We start from the raw sequence: 19,376 nt of genomic DNA, 5'->3' as shown, positions 1-19,376 counted from the left end.
ACCAGGGAAACCAGTAGCGGGGCATGCCCCTCACTGCCCTTTTGTTAAACTGTCATAGTGGAGATAGTTCTGATCTAAAGATTAGAATAGTCGTCACTAGCTGGGGCCAGGGGTCAAGCATGTAGGCATTTACTGATTAGGCTCCATGATTAAGAGGGAAGGTCAGTCAGGTGAGTGGGGCATAGGTGAGGCAGGGACGGGTCCAGCAGGATGTACAGAGAGCAAGAGAGCAGCCATCTTGGGTGGCCTAACTGCACAGCTGCAAACCTCAGCATCTCAGCGTTTGGTTTGCTGCATGTTGGACAAATGGACGTGTTTCAGTAACAGACTTGTGATTGCCATCTTAAGTGTGTGTGTGTGTGTGTGTGTGTGGCAGTTCAGTGGGGCTGAGCCCTGAACCTATGGGGTCAGACGCTACCTCCAAGTAGACAGTGCCAGCACTGAGTCCACTACCTGGTGGTGGCAGAACTGTAAAAAGCTAGTGGATGCTGAGTTCCAGCAATGAGTGACCAACAGGGAAAGATGGTCATTCAGGAGGCCGAGAAAACCTAGGAGGGAGGGAAGGGAAGTCCCAGAGAACTGTGACAGGGAGGGGGTGCTGGCTGCGCAGCCAGCCTGGGGGACCATGTACAGACTGGGGCAGGAAGTGCCCATCTGTCCATTGGGAGGAGCACTGGGTGACAATAGAGACTGAAAACAAAGAACAGAGATTTCTCCAGGCAGAAGAAATGAGTGAAGAAACAAGGATTCAGAACACAATCTGGGGACTTCCCTGGTGGTGCAGTGGTTAAGAATCTGCCTGTCAGTGCAGGGGACACAGGTTCAAGCCCTGATCTGGGAAGATTCTACATGCCGTGGAGCAACTAAGCCCTCGAGCCACAACTACTGAGCCCGTGTGCTGCAACTACTGAAACCTGTGTGCCTAGAGTCCATGCTTCATAACAAGAGAAGTCACCACAATGAGAAGCCTGCACACTGCAATGAAGAGTAGCCCCCACTCACCACACTGAGAGAAAGCCCACGCAGAGCAAGGAAGACCCAAAGCAGCCAAAAATAAATAAATAAAAATAAATAAATAAATCTTAAAACAAAAACAAAAGCAAAACAAAACACAATCTGCAGCTCAATTGTGAACTTAGATGAAAGCTGATCAGGAAACACTGAGCTGTGACTGGTTAGAGAGAAATAGCAAGCCCAAAACGGAGTCATCTGCCCCCAAGACAGCAAACCAAAACTTAACTGCAGTTTCAATCCCTATGAGAAATGAGACCTTTAAACAGTCCATCTGATTTCTTGATCACACTGGCGAGGTGGGCTCTGCATGACAAAGACCCTGCTGTTACTATTCACAGCAGATAAGACATGGAAACAACCTAAGTGTCCATCAACAGATGAATGGACAAAGCAGCTTTGGTACATATATACAATGGAATACTTCTCAGCCCTAAAAGAGAATGGAATAATGCCATTTGTAACAACATGGATGGATCTAGAGGTGATCATACTAAGTGAAGTAAGTCAGATCAAGAAAGACAAATATCACACGATCTCACTTACATGTGGAATCTAAAATGTGACACAAACGAACCTATGAAACAGAAACAGACTCACAGACATAGAGAACAGACTTGTGGTTGCCAAGTGGGAGGGGGTTGAGGGAGGGAAGGATTGGGATTTGGGATTAGCAGATGCAAACTATTATATATAGAATGGATAACCAACAAGGTCCTACTGTAGAGCACAGGTAACTATATTCGATATCCTGTGATAAACCAAAATGGAAAAGAATATATATACATATATAAATATAATACACATATATTATATATATAACACTGAATCACTTTGCTGTGCAGCAGAAATTAACACAACATTGTAAATCAACTATAGGTAAAAAAAAGAAAAAAAAGAAAAAAAAGCAAACCCCTGCTGCTCCTGCCACATCAAAGAGGAAGGCCTGGCCTGAAACTATCCTTCCTTTTCTCTCACTAATACCGTCTCATCCTGTCTTTCTTCTGCCTATAAAAACCTTCCATTTCGTACAACCCCTTCTTTTTCCTGGATAAGAGGCTGCCTGGTTCCTGAATCACTGAATAAAGCCAATTAGATCATCAAATTCAATCAGATGAATTTTTGTTTTTTTAACGAAGTTAACCAGGGAGCTGTGCAACACCCATGTTAGGAAGAGGTGGTTAGAGAGACTAATGGTGAGGGCTATATGTGTGAGAAATCCAGTCCTTCCAGAGCAGGAGACCACGAAAAGGCAATGTTTGCACATGACTAAGAAATACCAAAGCAGAACCCAGAGGTTACAGGAGAAAGGAGAAAAGCGGAAAATGGAAATGGACAGCTATGCGGAGCAGGACTTGGAGACAGGGCAGACGAGGGGGGTTTCTGTATTCCTTTTTTGTTATTAAGCTTATAGAATTATTTATGAGTTATAAAGCCATATTATTACATAACAAAACAAATTATTTGTACTATGTAAAGGAACAAACCACTGGACAAATCTCAAAGGCATCATGTTAAGCTAAAGAAACTGGTTACACACTATCATTCAACATAGTTTTGGAAGTTTTAACCACAGCAATTAGAGAAGAAAACAAAATAAAAGGAATCCAAATTGGAAAAGAAGAAGTAAAATTGTCACTCTTTGCAGATGACATGATATTATACATAGAAAACCCTAAAGATGCCACCAGGAAACTGCTAGCACTAATCAATGAATTTAGTAAAGTAGCAGGATACAAAATTAATGCGCAGAAATCTCTTGCATTCCTATACACTAACAACGGAAGAGCAGAAAGAGAACTTAAGGAAACTCTCCCATTTACCACAGCAACAAAAAGAATAAAATACCTAGGAATAAACCTGCCTAAGGAGGCAAAAGAGCTGTATGCAGAAAACTATAAGACACTGATGAAAGAAATCTAAGATGATACAAACAGATGGAGAGACATACCATGTTCTTGGATTGGAAGAATCAACATTGTGAAAATGACTATCCTATCCAAAGCAATTTACAGATTCAATGTAATCCCTATCAAATTACCAACGGCATTTTTCACAGAACTAGAACAAGAAATTTTACGATTTGTGTGGAAACACAAAAGACCTCGAATAGCCAAAGCAATCTTGAGAAGGAAAAACAGAGCTGGAGGAATCAGGCTCCCTGACTTCAAACAATACTACAAGGCCATAGTGATCAAGACAGTATGGTACTAGCACAAAAAACAGAAATCTATATCAATGGAACAGAATAGAGAACTCAGAGATAAATCCACACACATATGGGCACCTTATCTTTGATAAAGGAGGTAAGAATATACAATGGAAAAAAGACAGCCTCTTCAATAAGTGGTGCTGAGACAATTGGACAGCTACATGTAAAAGAATGAAATTAGAACACTTCCTAACACCATACACAAAAATAAACTCAAAATGGATTAAAGACATAAATGTAAGGCCAGATACTATAAAACTCTCAGAGGAAAACATAGACAGAACACTCTATGACATACATCAAAGCAAGATCCTTTTTGACCCATCTCCTAGATTAAAGGAAATAAAATCAAAAATAAACAAATGAGACCTAATGAAACTTAAAAGCTTTTGTACACTAAAAGAAACCATAAACAAGACAAGAAGACAACCCTCAAAATGGGGGAAAATACTTGCCAACGAAGCAACGGACAAAGGATTAATCTCCAAAATATACAAGCAGCTCATGCAGCTTAATACCAAAAAAGCAAATAACTGAATCCACAAATGGGCAGAAGACCTAAGTAGAGAGTTCTCCACAGAAGACATGCAGATGGCCAACAAACACATGAAAAGATGCTCAACATCACTACTCATTAGAGAAATGCAAGTCAAAGCCACAATGAGGTATCACCTCACACCGGTCAGAACGGCCATCATCAAAACATCTAGAAACAATAAATGTTGGAGAGGGTGTGGAGAAAAGGGAACCCTCCTGCACTGTTGGTGGGAATGTAAGCTGGTACAGCCACTATGGAAAACAGTTTGGAGATTCCTTAAAAAACTAAAAATAGAGCTACCATATGATCCATTAATCCCACTACTGGGCATATACCCAGAGAAAACCATAATCCAAAGAGAAACATGTACCACAATGTTCACTGCAGCAGTATTTACAATAGCCAGGACATGGAAGCAACCTAAATGCCCATCAACAGATGAATGGATAAAGAAGCTGTGGCACATATATACAATGGAATATTACTCAGCCATAAAAAGGAATGAAATTGAGTTATTTGTAGTGAGGTGGATGGACCTAGAGACTGTCATACAGAGTGAAGTAAGTCAGAAAGAGAAAAACAAATACCGTATGCTAACTGATATATATGGACTCTAAAAAAGTGGTACTGAAGAACCCAGTGACAGGGCAAGAATGTAGATGTAGAGAACGGACCTGAGGACACGGGCGGGGGGGCAGGCAAAGGGGAAGTTGGGACAAAGTGAGAGAGTAGCATTGACATACATACACTACCAAATGTAAATTAGATAGCTAGTGGGAAGCTGCTGCATAATACAGGGAGATCAACTCAATGGTGGGTGAGCACTTAGAGGGCTGAGATAGGGAAGATGGGAAGGAGTCGCGGGAGGGAGGGGATATGGGGATATATGTATAAATAGAGCTGATTCACTTTGGTGTACTGCAAAAACTGGCACAACAGTATAAAGCAATTATATTCCAATAAAGAGCTTAAAAATGTGCAATGCTTTATAAACATTAGATTTGAAGGGATTACTTTTCAGTCAATCCCTGCTTACTCCTTCCAAGAAAAAAAGCCCATTTTTACGATTGTTCCTTTGTGTCTTGTTAGAAGTTAGATCTCACTCTGAGCCCATTTGTGTTTTACATAGACTGTGTTATTAGATACGAACTCTAAGCTTCCAACAATTTGTAATAAAAGCAAAAATAAACAAAAATCCTTAAAGTCCATTCTTTTCTGAATTTAGAATTCGAGGTTAGAGGAATTTCAGCATTGATTAGCCGAGATATCCCTGTTGTTTATCAGCCCAGAGTCAAAGCTTGAAGAATTTATAAAGATTTCTTCTTTTGAATTTCATTCCCCGACTTCCAAGGCAACCAAGGGTAATTTTCAGTTGGGCCACTGAAAGTATAAAGATCAGTCACAGATTTCACTGAATATTCCATATCCCTCACGTAATATGTTAAAAAAAAAAGTATGGAAAGACTGAGAAACAGAGGTTAACTCTCCAAATTCAAACATATTATAAAATAATAAGATATTTGAATTATTACACAACATCAGTGCCTGCTCTATAGAGGTACTTGCTTCCAAGACTGTTATTGGTCCTGGATCAAAACTTTATTATTAGAGCATGGGGTAACTATCTGATGAGTTTTATGGTCAATGTACGTGACTATCAAGATAACAGGTTTTATAGTTGTGAGGTAGGCTCTGAAAATGTTCCACAGATCCAAGGCTGATAGTTCATCCAGCTTACTAAGAAATACACCATGCATGTTTCATAACACAGATTTGTGAAAGACAGCATGCCCATCAAAAGGGAGCAGGGACAGGGGTTGGGAAAGTGGAGAAGAGTGGGAGAGAGGGGGTGTAGTTCAGTATCAAGAGTGTCGGCTCTGAAGCCAGAAAACATGTGTCTTCATTTCAGTTGAGTTATTTACCGCTTGTGAATCCCTTGGCTTAACCTCCCTGAGTCTCATTCCCTTACTGTCTAAGGCTCTCAAGGCTACGTGACTCACAGAGAGCAGGATAAAATGTGACCTGTGCATACAAAGCAGGGCACACGGAATGGACTGAGTCGCGTCTGACTTAGGGGGTCTTGCTTCACAAGGGAGTCCTTGATGTTCAGGACACAGTGTTCGAAATCAAATGTCTTCCGAGTCGTCATCCTGTTATGAGTAATTCTTAGCTAACTGATGGAGGCTCGGCTACACGTATGCCGCCTACTGAATGCAGTTTTGTTCTTATCTTGGTTTTGATCTGCTTGTTTTGAAATCATACCCTGTGTTCAACATAATGCTGGATGTGAACACCATTGTATCTTCACTCAGAGAATGTACTATTTAGTTACAAAGATTAGCTGGTTGAACATATAAGAGGGCCCAAATAAAATGCACGGTATTTTAAAATTTTATACTTAAAAGCAATGTGATATCCTGGACTGAGTTCTCAAACAACAAAAAAAGACATTATTGGAAATACCAAGAAAATCTGAATAAAGTCTGGAGTTTAGTTAATTTAAAAAAAGAAAGAAAGAAAGAAAGAAATCGGTTACAAAAGAATGTACATGGTGTGACTCCATTTGTATAGATGGACAAGGCGAACCTTGGAGACATCAGCTGGAAAGGGGCAGGGGTGCCGTGGAGATGGCTCTATCTTCGAAGGGTGTGACTGCACAAATGCACACGATTGTCAAAAAGAAAGCACCTAAAATCTGCATGTTTTATTGCATGTTATTTATACCTCACTAAAAAATGTATTTGATACAACATTCCCAATTGTAAAGAGAATTTTTGCCATATAATTACTTGATAATACATGATTTTTGTAATATTTAAAGCATTCAGAGCACAGAAAAATAAAAAAAAAACTTTTTTAACTAACATAATACTGACATATAAATTCAGAAAAGAGAGAGAAATCCTGAATAGATACTAGTAAATGGAAACAAAGTTTAATACACCACATCCATTTGGAGTTTATTCAGACATGCAAAGACTTACCATGTTCACCTCAATATACGCTAAGAAGACATTTGATAAATTCAACATCCATTTTCAGTTAATTTTAAAGCCCCCAAGTAAACATAACTGAGGACGGATATAAATCTGAAACCAAATGCAGAAACAGGACGAGCTTTCCAAGTTAAGTTGGGAAAAAGACAAAAATGCCTGTTATCAAAGACATTTGTTCTAGAAACCCTCTAGAACATTGTTCTAGAAATGCTGGCCAAGAAAAGGAGTTTTGGAAATGTACTGAGGGATGCAAATGTTAGAAAGAAGTAAAATTAGTTTGCTATTATATAATTATATAATTTCTACTTGGAAAAAAAAAAAAACTAAGAAAATCAATAGAATAACTACTAGATCCAATAAGAGAATGTAGTAAGGTGGCCAATTACAAAAGCAACACACAAAATCTCAAGTTTTCCTACATAAAAATATTAACCAATATTAATATTAATATTTTGAAGTGGTTAGTATTTAAATATATTAAAGATTCCATTTGCAACAGCAGCAACAATACACGAAGAAATAACTATAAGAAGAATATAGGGCGGGGGTTCTCGACCAGGGATGATTCTGTCGCCAGGGGACACTTGGCAACGTCCGGAGACATCTTAAATCGTCACAAATGGATGCATCCATCAGGTGGAGGTCAGGGATGCTGCTACCCACCTTTTCATGCATAGGACAGCCCCCCAGAGCAAGCTCGATCCAGCCCCCAAGCAACAGGGCTGGAGTCGAGAAACCCTGATACGTGGGATCAGGTGTTAAACGCTGGATGATGGGTGATGGATGATGGAGAGCTTTACATGGCCTGTGATGAACTGGCTATAAACTAAGCAGCAACATCCAACCAGCCACATCTAAGTGACAGGGACTGTGGGGCAGCGACTTTGCCTGGAATGCTTTCCTGTCTCCCCCACGATCTGCACGAGCTGTGCACAGAAGATGCTTCGCAAGCATCCAAACAGCGGTCACAAACCCGGCTCCTGCATGTCGGGCAGGGACTCACCGGCTCCTGGACCACGGGGTAAACCAGCGCAGCTCGCGGTAGTTGCCTTCGTTCGCTAGGGCCATCTTGGGTCTAATAAGCAGGATCTTCCTACGGGCAGAGGAGCAAGGCTGCCCCTCAGCGGGACACGCCCGTGACAAGGGGCAGCTACGGTCCGTCCGCCCCGACAGTCGACGGGGACAGAGCAGCTGAGACCGGCAGGTGGGCACCTGCGGGCAGCTGATGTCCAGGGTCTGCAGGGGGACACAACAGGACCACCCTCCCTGGACTGACCTCCTGGAAAGGGGGCCACATCTCCCCAAACCCCACCCTGCGGTCTCTTTCTTTTTAATGCCTGAAGGTGGCGGTGGTGGCAGAGACCAGGAGAGGCAGTGCCACTTGAGTCACCTGCCTGGTATATCAGCCCCAACTAAGGTAGTTCTGAGGACGCCTCCCAGCGCTCAGCCCCCAGGGACCACGCACGCCCCAGGGCGCTGGCATGGGCGTCCGCAGGCCCCTACAGCCCGGGGGAGGCGGGGGTTCACTCTGCTCCGGCGGTCACCTACCTGTTGAGAAATATCACCCTGCAGTTGTAGCGGACGTTGCGGTGCATCACGGGCCTGCGGGGAGAGAGGACACACAGGCTTGTCGGCAGAGGGCAGTCACACGTGAAATTTCTCCAGGTCATTGACAAGGAGCAGAAGGCCCCGCTGTGGCTTTCTCAAACCAAAGTTAACAACGAAAGCACGTGTTTCTGCCACAGCACAGGCTCTAAGCGGGAGAGTCTTCAAAATAGAGCACAGAGTCCCTCCCCGCTCAGGGCTCTTCCACTCCTCCTGGAAGGTTCTCGGACCTTCCAGTGGCTGCCTCCCTCCTTTCGCACATTGCTGCTTCCACATCGCCTCTCTATTCCCTGCTGGCCTCAGGCACGAGCCCCTGTGCCTCCCCAGATCTCCCTTCCAGCACCTCTCCTGTCCTGAGCCCCGCCCCGCACCCCCGCCCCCGCCCAAGCCCCGGGCAGGGGCAATGGGCCAGAGGGGCCGGGGCAGGGGCGGGGGTTGGGGGGAGCTGAACAGATCTGCTCACCCCTCTGTCTGGACCCCTCTCAGGAGAGACATTGTGTTTCACATCTCCTCCCTGACCACGTGGCACCTTCCTCCTCTGCAGGGGAGGGGGCCAAAGCTCCACAGGCCGGGGCGCTCTGCTGGCCACTGGCTGGGGCAGAGCTGGGGAAGAACCAGGCAGAGCTGGGGTAGAACCGGGCAGAGCTGGGGCAGAGCTGGGGCAGTGATGGGACAGAACTCGGCAGAGATGGGTCAAAGCTGGGCAGAGCTGGGACAGAGCTGGGACAGAGCTGGGGCAGAGCTGGGCAGAGCTGGGCAGAGCTGGGGCAGAGATGGGACAGAGCTGGGAAGGGCTGGGCAGAGCTGGGGCAGAGCTGGGGCAGAACTTGGCAGAGATGGGGCAAAGCTGGGCAGAGATGGGACAGAGCTGGGACAGAGCTGGGGAAGAGCTGGGACAGAGCTGGGCAGAGCTGGGCAGAGCTGGGGCAGAGCTGGGGCAGAGCTGGGACAGAGCTGGGGCAGAGCTGGGGAAGAGCTGGGGAAGAGCTGGGGCAGAGCTGGGACAGAACTGGGCAGAGATGGGCAGAGCTGGGGTAGAGGTGGGATAGAGATGGGGTAGAACCAGGCAGAGCTGCCAGAGCCCAGGTGGTGGATGCCAGTGCGGGGTGAGAGTGCAGAAGGCCTTAGGCACCGGGGAGGATGGCCTTACGGAGTACTTAAGCAGATGGACTGTCAGATAAAAACTAAGAAGGCAAACAAATGCCCAGGGACATGAGTAAACAAAGCAGTGATGCAGGAGGAAGTAAAACCAACCGTTAATACTGTGGGCTGTCAGGTCAGGTGGCCGGGTTCCAATCCCATTTTACACTGGCTGAGACACGCTGCCCTGGGTTCCTCCCCACAAGAGGGGATTAAAGGACAGGACGCAGGTCGGGGTGCCCCCAGTTGTGGCCATGGCACATGGATGCCCCCAGCCAGGGCTCCCACCACTATGGTTTCTATTCCTCCCCAAGCCAAACCAAAACCTGCCTGTTCACATTTATACAAAAATGTGTTCAAGGCAGGAGGTAAACATATATTTTAAACAAAACAGAGGCCCTCAGTGAATATCTGATTTCCAATTGGAGTAAGCCTCTTGAACAAAAACAAAAACAAATGAAAAGCACAAGAAAAACTTAAAGCTCAAAACATAAAATTAAATAGCAAACAACATACAAGTAAAAGTACTTTTATATTTTTTGGGAAAGGGGTGATAGCTTTCACATATAAAGAACTCAAAATAAATTAGACACAGATACTTCAACTGTAGGCAAAAGAACAAGTATCACAAAATGGCCAAAAAACAGACAAGAAAGTTCAACTTCCTACATCATGAAAACAAATAAATAAGATTTCTTTTTAATTACTGATGATTCTAAGATTTTCTCTATTTTGTTTTTTTAAGTATTCTTTACTTTGAGCTAGTCCTTTGTGATCAGTGCTGAGGACAGCATGCCTCTAAAGACAGAGGGCTGGAAGGGAGGCTTGGCACCTTTCTCCTGGAGGATAATTTGGAAAGAAAGACAGTTCTAGATGGTAAATATCAATGCTATCATGGTATACGGGTTATTTTGTTCAAGGTGCCTACAGGTGCAGAGAAATGCTGGGTTTCCAAAGAAAAATATCTTTCAATATGATCGTTAACACTTTGAGGGCAAAAAGTAGAAAAATTAAAATAGGATTACAAATTCAAGGCCAACAGAGGAAAGTGGGGCAAAGAAAATAAACAAAAGACAAGGGGAAAAACAAAAGAAAAAGAAAACACGGTGACCAGGACACTTACTAAAGTGGCAAGAATCTGTCCGTGTGGCGGGCTGAGTAAAGGCCCCCAGTGACGTCCCTGTCCCGACTCCCAGGACTTGTGAACACATCACCTCATGTGGCAAAAGGGACCTTGCTGACATAACTAAGTTACGGATCCTGAGATGGGAGATTATCCTCGACTCCCTCTCACAATCTACACGTAAGTGCCTATACCACCTGGACCTCAGCTACGGAATCCAGGTACCGACGGAACCTATACCGTATGGACCTACACCATATATAACTACACCTATGGAACCTACAGCTAGGAATCCTGCACTAATATACCTACAGTGTATGTCGGGGTCCTCCAACATAACAAGGGCCCTTGTACAAGGGAGGAGGGAGAGTCGGAGGGGGTGTGGCAGTGGAAGTGGGGTTACAGCATCTGATCACTGGCTTTGAAGCTGGAGGGAGGGAGGGGCCATGAGCCCAGGGATGCAGGCGGGCCCCTACGAGCGAGCGGGACTTTTCCCAGGAGACCGACTCTCCCCCAACAGCCTCCAGAAGCAACCAGCCCTGCTGACCCCTTTTTGACGTCTGACCTCCGGAACCAGAAGACAACGCATTTGTGTAGGTCTGTGTTTTCCATGTGTGGGCGTCCGTCACAGCAGCACAAGAGGAAACAAACGCGGCCCATGTGTCAAGAAGGACAACAAATGTGAACAACATGGGGTTACAGATCCCATCTATTCACTGCTTAAACAAGACCCTACTACACAGATGTCATAGCAGGGTGAAATGAAGTGTGGAACACACGCAAGGCTGAGGAAAAAGAAAGCAAACTCAGCTACGTTCACGCCACATAACACACAATCAAGGATGCAGAAACAGCACAGAGGCCCACTGGTGGGCTTTGGTTACACAAAGCGCATCACAGACACACTCTAGAATAGTCCTAGGCCACAGCCCTACCCACGTGACCTGCACCCATGGAACCTATACTGCCTGGACCTGCAGGTGACCTCGTTTTACTGCACTTTGTTTCATTGTGCTTCGCAGATACTGCATTATTTATTTATTTATTTATTTATTTAATTATTTGTTTACAAATTGAAGCTCTGTGGCAACCCTGCCTTGAGCAAGTCTATTGGTGCCATTTTTCCAACAGCTTTGCTCACTTCTGGCCTCTGTGCCACATTTTGGTAACTCTTGCGCTATTTCAAACTCTGCATCTGGAAGAAGATTACAACTTGCTGAAGGTTCAGGTGATGGTTAGCATTTTTTAGCAATAAAGTATTTTTTAAGCCCACAATAAATGACAGTATAATGTAAACATAACTTTTATATGCACTGGGAAACCAAACGATGCGTGACGCACATTATTGCTATATTTGACTTTATTGCAGTGGTCTGAGACCAAACTTGCAAGGTCTCCAAGGTCTGCCTGTAAACCTACAGAACCTACACCATATACATCTATATTCATGGAACCTGCATCTATGTGACTTATACCATGTGGACCCACACCTGTGGAACCTACAGCTATGAAAGCTACACTTACATATCTACACCCTCTGGAACCATATGGTCAGCATGTAGATATGGAGTGACGTGGAAAGAGCCTAAGACTTACCATTAAGTAAAGAAAGCGCCAGATCAGAATTACAACTAACTACTGAACAATCATCGACAGAAAGACACTGGACCTCACCAAAAAAAACACCCCACATCCAGAGACAAAGGAGAAGCCGCAATGAGACGGTAGGAGGGGCGCAATCGCGTTAAAATCAAATCCCATAAATGCTGGGTGGGTGACTCACAAACTGGAGAACAGTTATACTGCAGAAGTCCACCCACTAAAGTGAGGGTTCTGAGCCCCACATCAGGCTTCCCAACCTGGGAATCCAGCAACAGGAGGAGGAATCCCCAGAGAATCAGACTCTGAAAGCCAGTGGGATTTGATTGCAGGACCTCCACAGGACTTGTGGAAACAGAGACTCCACTCTTGGAGGGCACACAAAAAAATGTGCTCACCAGGACCCAGGGGGAAGGAGCAGTGACTCCATAGGAGACTGAACCAGACCTACCTGCTGGTGTTGGAGGGTTGCCTGCAGAGGTGGGGGGCAGCTGTGGCTCACCGAGGAGGCAGGGGCACTGGCAGCAGGGGTTTTGGGAAGTGCTTATTGGTGTGAGCCCTCCCAGAGTCTGCCATTAGCCCCACCAAAGAGCCTGTGGATAGAACTACAGTCTGTCATACAGAGTGAAGTAAGTCAGAAAGAGAAAGACAAATACTGTATGCTAACTCACATATACGGAATCTAAAAATGGTATTGATGAACTCAGTGACAAGAACAAGGAAGCAGATACAGAGAATGGACTGGAGAACTCGAGGTTTGGGAGGGGGTGGGGGGTGAAGGGGAAGCTGAGACGAAGCGAGAGAGTAGCACAGACATATATATACTACCAACTGTAAGATAGATAGTCAGTGGGAAGTTGTTGTATAACAAAGGGAGTCCAACTCGAGGATGGAAGATGCCTTAGAGGACTGGGGCGGGGAGGGTGGAGGAGACTCGAGGCGGGGGAGTCAAGGAAGGGAGGGAATATGGGGATACGTGTATAAAAACAGTTGATTGAACTTGGTGTACCCCCCAAAAAATAATAAATAAAAAAAAATAAAAAAAAAAAAAAGTAAACAGTAAAAGCAAAAGCGAAACTATAAAAATAGCTGAAGGAAATACAGGAGAATGTATGTTCAAAAAAAAAAAGAGCCTGTGGGCTCCAGCACTAGGTGGCCTCAGGCTAAACAACCAACAAGGTGTGAACGCAGCCCCACCCATTAGCAGACAAGCAGATTAAAGTTTTAATGAGCTCTGCCCACCAAATCGGATTAAAGCTTTACTGAGCTCCACCCACCCAGCCCTACCCACCATCCGTCCCTCCCATCAGGAAGCACACAGGAGGCTCCTAGATAGCTTCCTCCACAAGAGGGCAGACAGCAGTATCAAGCAGTATCAGCAGTATTTCGTCTTGTGGAACTGAAAACCACAGCCACAGAAAGAGAGAGAAAATGAAAAAGCAGAGGACTTTGTGCCAGATGAAGGGACAGGATGAAACCCCAGAAAAACAACTAAAGGAAGAGGAGATAGGCACCCTTACAGAAAAAGAATTCAGAATAATGATAGTGAAGATGATCCAGGACTTTGAAAAAAGACTGGATGCAAAGATCGAAAAGTTTACCAAAGACCTAGAAGAATTAAAGAGCAAACAAACAGAGATATGCAACACAATAATGGAAATGAAAAATACACTAGAAGGAACCAATAGCAGATTAACTGAGGCAGAAGGGCGAATAAGTGACCTGGAAGACAGAATGGTGATCATCACTGATGCGGAAAAGAATAAAGAAAAAAGAATGAAAAGAACTGGAGACAGCCTAAGAGACCTCTGGGACAATGTTAAACACACCAACATTCGCATTATAGGGGTCCCAGAAGGAGAAGAGAGAGAGAAAGGACCTGAGAAAATATTGGAAGAGATTCTAGTTGAAACCTTCCCTAACATGGGAAAGGAACTAGCTCCCCAAGTGCAGGAAGCACAGAGAGTCCCAGGCAGGATAAATCCAAGGAGAAACACACCAAGACATATATTAGTCAAGTGGACAAAAATTAAAGACAGAGAAATGTTAGTAAAAGCAACAAGGGAAAAACAACAAATAACATACAAGGGAACTCCCATCAGGTTAACAGCTGATTTCTCAGCAGAAACTCTGCAAGCCAGAAGGGAGTGGCATGATATATTCCAAGTGATGAAAGGGAAGAACCTACAACCAAGAATACTCTACCCAGCAAGGATCTCATTCAGATTCGATGGAGAAATCAGAAGCTTTACAGACAAGCAACAGCTAAGAGAATTCAGCACCACCAAACCAGCCCTACAACAAATGCTCAAGGAACTTCTCTAAGTGGGAAACATAAGAGAAGAAAAGGACCTACAAAAACAACAACAAAACAATTAAGAAAATGGTAATAGGAACATACATATTGACAATTACCTTGAATGTAAATGGACTAAATGCACCAACCAGAAGACACAGACTGGCTGAATGGATACAAAAACAAGACCCATATATAGGCTGTCTACAGAGAGACCCACTTCAGACCTAGGGACACATACAGATGGAAAGTGAGGGGATGGAAAAAGATATTCCATGCAAATGAAAACCAAAAGAAAGCTGGAGTAGCAATATTCATATCAGACAAAATAGACTTTAAAATAAAAAATGTTACAAGAGACAAGAAAGGACATTACATAAAGATCAAGGGATCCATCCAAGAAGAGGAGATACCAATTATAAATATATATGCACCCAATATAGGAGCACCTCAATACCTAAGGCAAATGCTAACAACTATGAAAGAGGAAATGCAAGGCAGAAATAGAGACACAGGTGTAGAGAACAAACACATGGACACCAAGTGGGGAAAGCGGGGAGGGTTGGTGGGGAATGAATTGGGAGACTGGGACACCAAATTGTACACTCTAAATATATGCTGTTTATTGTCTGTTAACTGTATCTCAATAAAAGTTCTTAAAAAAAAAAAGAAAGCGCCACACATGTGACGGGGGACCCTGTGCTCCCACGTGTGCAAAGTGTGTTCCCACACGCCCAGTAGCATCTGGAAGAACATACAAAGAAACCTCCCAAGAGCTGCCTCCACTGGGGGAATTAGATGCCTGCAGGGCAAGGGAGGGAGCAAACCCCACTTCCCTACACGAGGCCTTCTGTGTCTTTGAAATGTGCCTTCGAATGTCTCTGGACATAGCATGCCCTTGAACTTGCCTCTTTCCAAGCTTGTCTTTTCCCACGCTCCCGCCAGCACTTACATTCCCACATCGCAGATGATATCCTGAGTGATGGGAGATTCCAGAAGGGCAGCCAGGACCTGGAGCGAATGCAGGAGGGTGTCCGACTCGTAATAATGATCCCAGCATCCGTAGCCGCTGCAGAGGGAGGGAGCAGGACACTGAGCCCCTGAGACACATCGGGTGGGCCCCGGGGTGAGGCTGGGGCAGGGGCCTAGGGGCCGAGGGAGTCAGAACGTGCAGGGGTGTAACCCAGGCCTTGGTATCTTTATAAAGCCTCCCAGGAGATTCAATTGTGCAGCCAGAGTTAGAATCACTGCTACCAAAGACCCAAAACAAAACGATGCATTTTATTGGAAATTAATGGACTGGGCCCCAACCATTTCTCATAGTTTTCAGTTACTATGAGAAATTCTTTCTCATATCAAAAAGTGTCTGCCCTTGGATTTTTTTTTTTTAACCTTCAATGTGGCCCAAATCACACTAATCTACAAGAAAGGGATGCGAAACAAAGCTGGACCCAGGGAAAAACATTCCCCAGGCAAAGGGACCACGAATAACCACCTCAATGCCACTCACACAGCTACTCCTGAGTTTCTTGCTACAGAAACTGAAGCTTGTAGCGGGCTGAATGTGTCCCCCCAAAAAGATGTGTCCACGTCCTAACCTCCAGAACCTGTGGATGTGACCTCATTTGGAAAAAAAAGATGTAAGTAAGTGAAAGATCTGGAGATGAGATGGTCCTGGCCTCTCCAGGTAGCCCTAAATCCAGTGACCGTTGTCCTTACACGAGACAGAAGGAGGAAAAGCCGTGGGGAAGAGGGAGGGCCGGGGCTGGAGGGATGTGGCCACGAGACAAAGAACTGGGAGCCAGAGACTGGAAGAAGCAGGAAGGACCCTCCCCGGAGCCTTGGAGGAAGCAGGGCCCTGCCCACACCTTGATCTTGGACTTCAGGCCTCCTGAACTGTGAGACAATCAATTTCTGCTGTTTTAAACCATGCAGTTTGTGGAACTTTGTTACAGCAGCTCCAGAAAGCTAATACAATGTTCAACAAGGCCCTGACATGGGAAGACTGAGTTGAGAGTAATTTCTCAGTCTAGGGGTCCCAGTAATGAAATGTACAGTATTTGTAAACTACTAGTTTATTTTGTTTTATTTTATTTTACTTATTTTACTATTTTATTTTATCTTATTTCATTTCATTTTATCTTATTTCCACACTGCACAGCTTGTGGGACTTTAGCTGCCCAACCAGGGATCGAACCGGCAATGATATCGTAAAGTACTAACCCCTGGACCACCAGGAAATTCCCTGTAAACTACTTTTAAATCTTCAAAAAGCCCTTCCCGCTACGCACTGGAAGTGATGTTGCAAACGCCAAGCAAACTTTGCACACATGAACACAAACCCCCAAACCGGCCTTTGCCATCCTTAATGCCTGCAAAAGCATTTCCCTCAATCTCTGGTTCTGATAAGGGGGAGAGCCTGGTTCTTAGAGGAAAACAGGGTCCAGACCAGGGATGTCCCTTCCTCTCCAAGGACAGATTTTGGCCTCAGGGGCTGTCACTCCCTCAGCTCCCAGGCCATATGTGATACCAAACGCCAGTGCAAAGCCAGATGTGCAGCAGCTCTGACATCAGTCCCAGGCTGGGAAAAGTCAGCCTCTCTATGAGCTCCTATGTTACTCAACGTAGGAATCTGGGATCACCCAGCCTTGCTGGGCCTGCTCTTGTTCAAGGGCGCCAAGCAGGCCCACCCATGGGCTTCTGATGGTCCCCTAAACAGGCCTGCATGTCCACAGTTCTCAATCCCCACCTCTCCTTCCTTGCCCTTTCGGCTGAGGGGAGCTGACACAGACACCTCTACCTGCCCCCCCTGGGGTGTCTGTGTGTTCTGCTCTCACCATATTTCCAGTTCCGGTCCAAGCCTGTATCTTGCTCCTTTGTGTTTGGCAATTTCAATACCTACGTGTACAGAGAGAGAGAAAGAGGGGCAGTTTCAGCACCCACAACCGGTCCAAAGGCAGATCCTACCCTCTGCTGCTGTGAGTGTCATAAAAACCAAAGGGCATCTCCCAGACCCTGCTGACACCTGCAGGAAATGAGACACAGGCACGGCCTGCAGGGCTAACCCTTAGCACCAAGGAGGAGGAGGGCAAGAGTATGCCAGGTGCTGGGGCGGGGAAGGAGTCACACACTGGTAGTTTATTAACAAGCAGATGCGGAAGGCCCTGTGTAAGGAGAAGGCAGGACCCGAAGGCACCAACGGCAGGTACCACCCGCCCCTGGGTTGGAGCAGCAGCTTCCAAACGCAGGCTGGGGAGGAGAGGCTGGCCGAACGGAGACTCAGCTCTGGCCACCGAGACCGCCTCTCTTCACTCTGACTAGATCTGCTCTGAGCGCTGATGAGATGAAAGCAGGTTGAGATTGAAAAAAAGGATGATGGTCCGAGGCACGTGGCTGAAAAGATGCCCTCGCCTGAATCATTCTGCTTTTACTGCGGTTGGCACCCCTGCTGCAGTAAGCTGCTGGGGACCACCAGCCTGAGGCGGCCGCGCCTGCAGGGTTGCCCAGGGCAGCCCCACTTCAGGTGGAGATGTCAACGGTGCAAACTTGCGCTCTCAGAGGTGAGCTGGTGCAAGTGATAACCGTATGGGGACCCCCGCCACACGCACAATGACCACACCTAGTCTATGAGCTGGCGGGCTTGCCCCTATTTCACTCCCCTCTTTGGGCGGGTTTCAGCTCTAGAAATGCCACATGGGACCCCAGATATATATATATATATATATATATTTAAGAACTTTTATTGAGATACAGTTAACATACAATAAACTGCATATATTTAGAGTGTACAATTTGGTATTCCAATCTCCCAGTTCATTCCCTCCCAACCCTCCCCACTTTCCCCACTTGGTGTCCATGTGTTTGTTCTCTGCATCTGTGTCTCTATTTCTGCCTTGCAAACCGGTTGATCTGCACCATTTCCCTATTTTCCGCATATGTGTTAATATACGATATTTGTTTTTCTCTTTCTGACTCATGTCACTCTGTGTGACAGTCTCTAGGTCCACCCATGTGGGGACCCCAGAGATATGTGAGGACAGGTTCGATCCCAGCCCTCCCACCTCCACTTCCACGGCCAGACTTTTCTTACCACGTGTACACGCCACGTGTCCCCAGGCACGGTGACCCCCCACCCCACCCGCATTCACCAGGAGGACCTGGGCACTTACAGGCACAGGCGGGGTGGTCACAAGACAGGTTATCTGTCCCCGTGCCCCCGGCTGCCGAGTTTCTCCAGAGCAAGGCTGCTTTGTGGGTCACGGAAAGCCTGGCGGCCAGAGCGAACCTTCGCCCCTCCGCCCCACGCCGCCCCTAGACTCACTCTTTAAAATCCTTTGCAAATTGCCCTCGAAGTCCAGGGCCCACTGATTGAGCGCGCAGGTGGCCACGGTCACCTTCCGGCCCATCCTGGCTGCAGTCGCCCAGGCGAAAGGCCGGCCGGACAGTGGGTCTTTCTGTCCTAGGGAGACAGGCGGCCGCGGCTTTGGTCCTTCCGGGTTGCCCCGCCCCGTCCGGCCAGGCCGTGCTGGGGGGGACAGGACCGCAGCGCCGCAGCGTCAGGCCCCGCCCCTGGATCGCCCTGCCCCCGGATCGCCCCGCCCCGCTGGGGGACGCGACGCCAGGACAGGACCGCTGAGCCACAGCGTCAGGCCCCGCCCCCGGGTCGCCCCGCCCCGCCCCGCCCCGCCCCGCCCGCGGAGCGCCCCGCAGCGCCTGCGCAGAAGGGGTGCCGGCCGAGCGGAGTGCGCCTGGCCAGGGCCCAGCCTGGCCAGCCGCGCCAGCCGCGCCAGCCGCGCCCGCGCCGCCTCGACTCTGACCCAGGAAGCTGGGATGGCCGCCAGGTCCTGCAGCGCAGG

The 19,376-nt window shown here is 46.5% G+C and overlaps 1 protein-coding gene across 11 annotated transcripts in view; it reads right to left on the bottom strand.

Moving 5' to 3' along the window:
- NADSYN1 (NAD synthetase 1) overlaps window positions 1–19,093 on the bottom strand; it is a 41,335-nt gene extending 22,242 nt beyond the window's left edge. For 2 of the 11 annotated variants that reach the window (XM_057727914.1, XM_057727918.1), the window contains exons 1-5: window positions 18,842–19,088; window positions 17,358–17,418; window positions 15,473–15,589; window positions 8,306–8,359; window positions 7,761–7,850 (exon numbers count right to left, since the gene is read on the bottom strand). In XM_057727914.1, coding sequence (XP_057583897.1) covers window positions 7,761–7,850; window positions 8,306–8,359; window positions 15,473–15,589; window positions 17,358–17,418; window positions 18,842–18,926 — 407 coding nt within the window. In that variant the 5' untranslated portion in view covers window positions 18,927–19,088. Of the gene's footprint in view, window positions 1–7,760; window positions 7,994–8,305; window positions 8,360–15,472; window positions 15,590–17,357; window positions 17,419–18,689; window positions 18,818–18,841 lie in introns of those variants that run through there. The other 9 variants (XM_057727915.1, XM_057727919.1, XM_057727921.1 and 6 more) reach the window with 8 other exon arrangements.
- Between the last annotated feature and the right edge of the window lie 283 nt (window positions 19,094–19,376).

This window comes from Hippopotamus amphibius, chromosome 3, assembly GCF_030028045.1.
Source record: "Hippopotamus amphibius kiboko isolate mHipAmp2 chromosome 3, mHipAmp2.hap2, whole genome shotgun sequence".
Classification (NCBI taxonomy): Eukaryota; Metazoa; Chordata; class Mammalia; order Artiodactyla; family Hippopotamidae; genus Hippopotamus; species Hippopotamus amphibius.
Note: the sequence above shows the minus strand (reverse complement) of the source record. Positions and strands in the feature narration are given on the sequence as shown.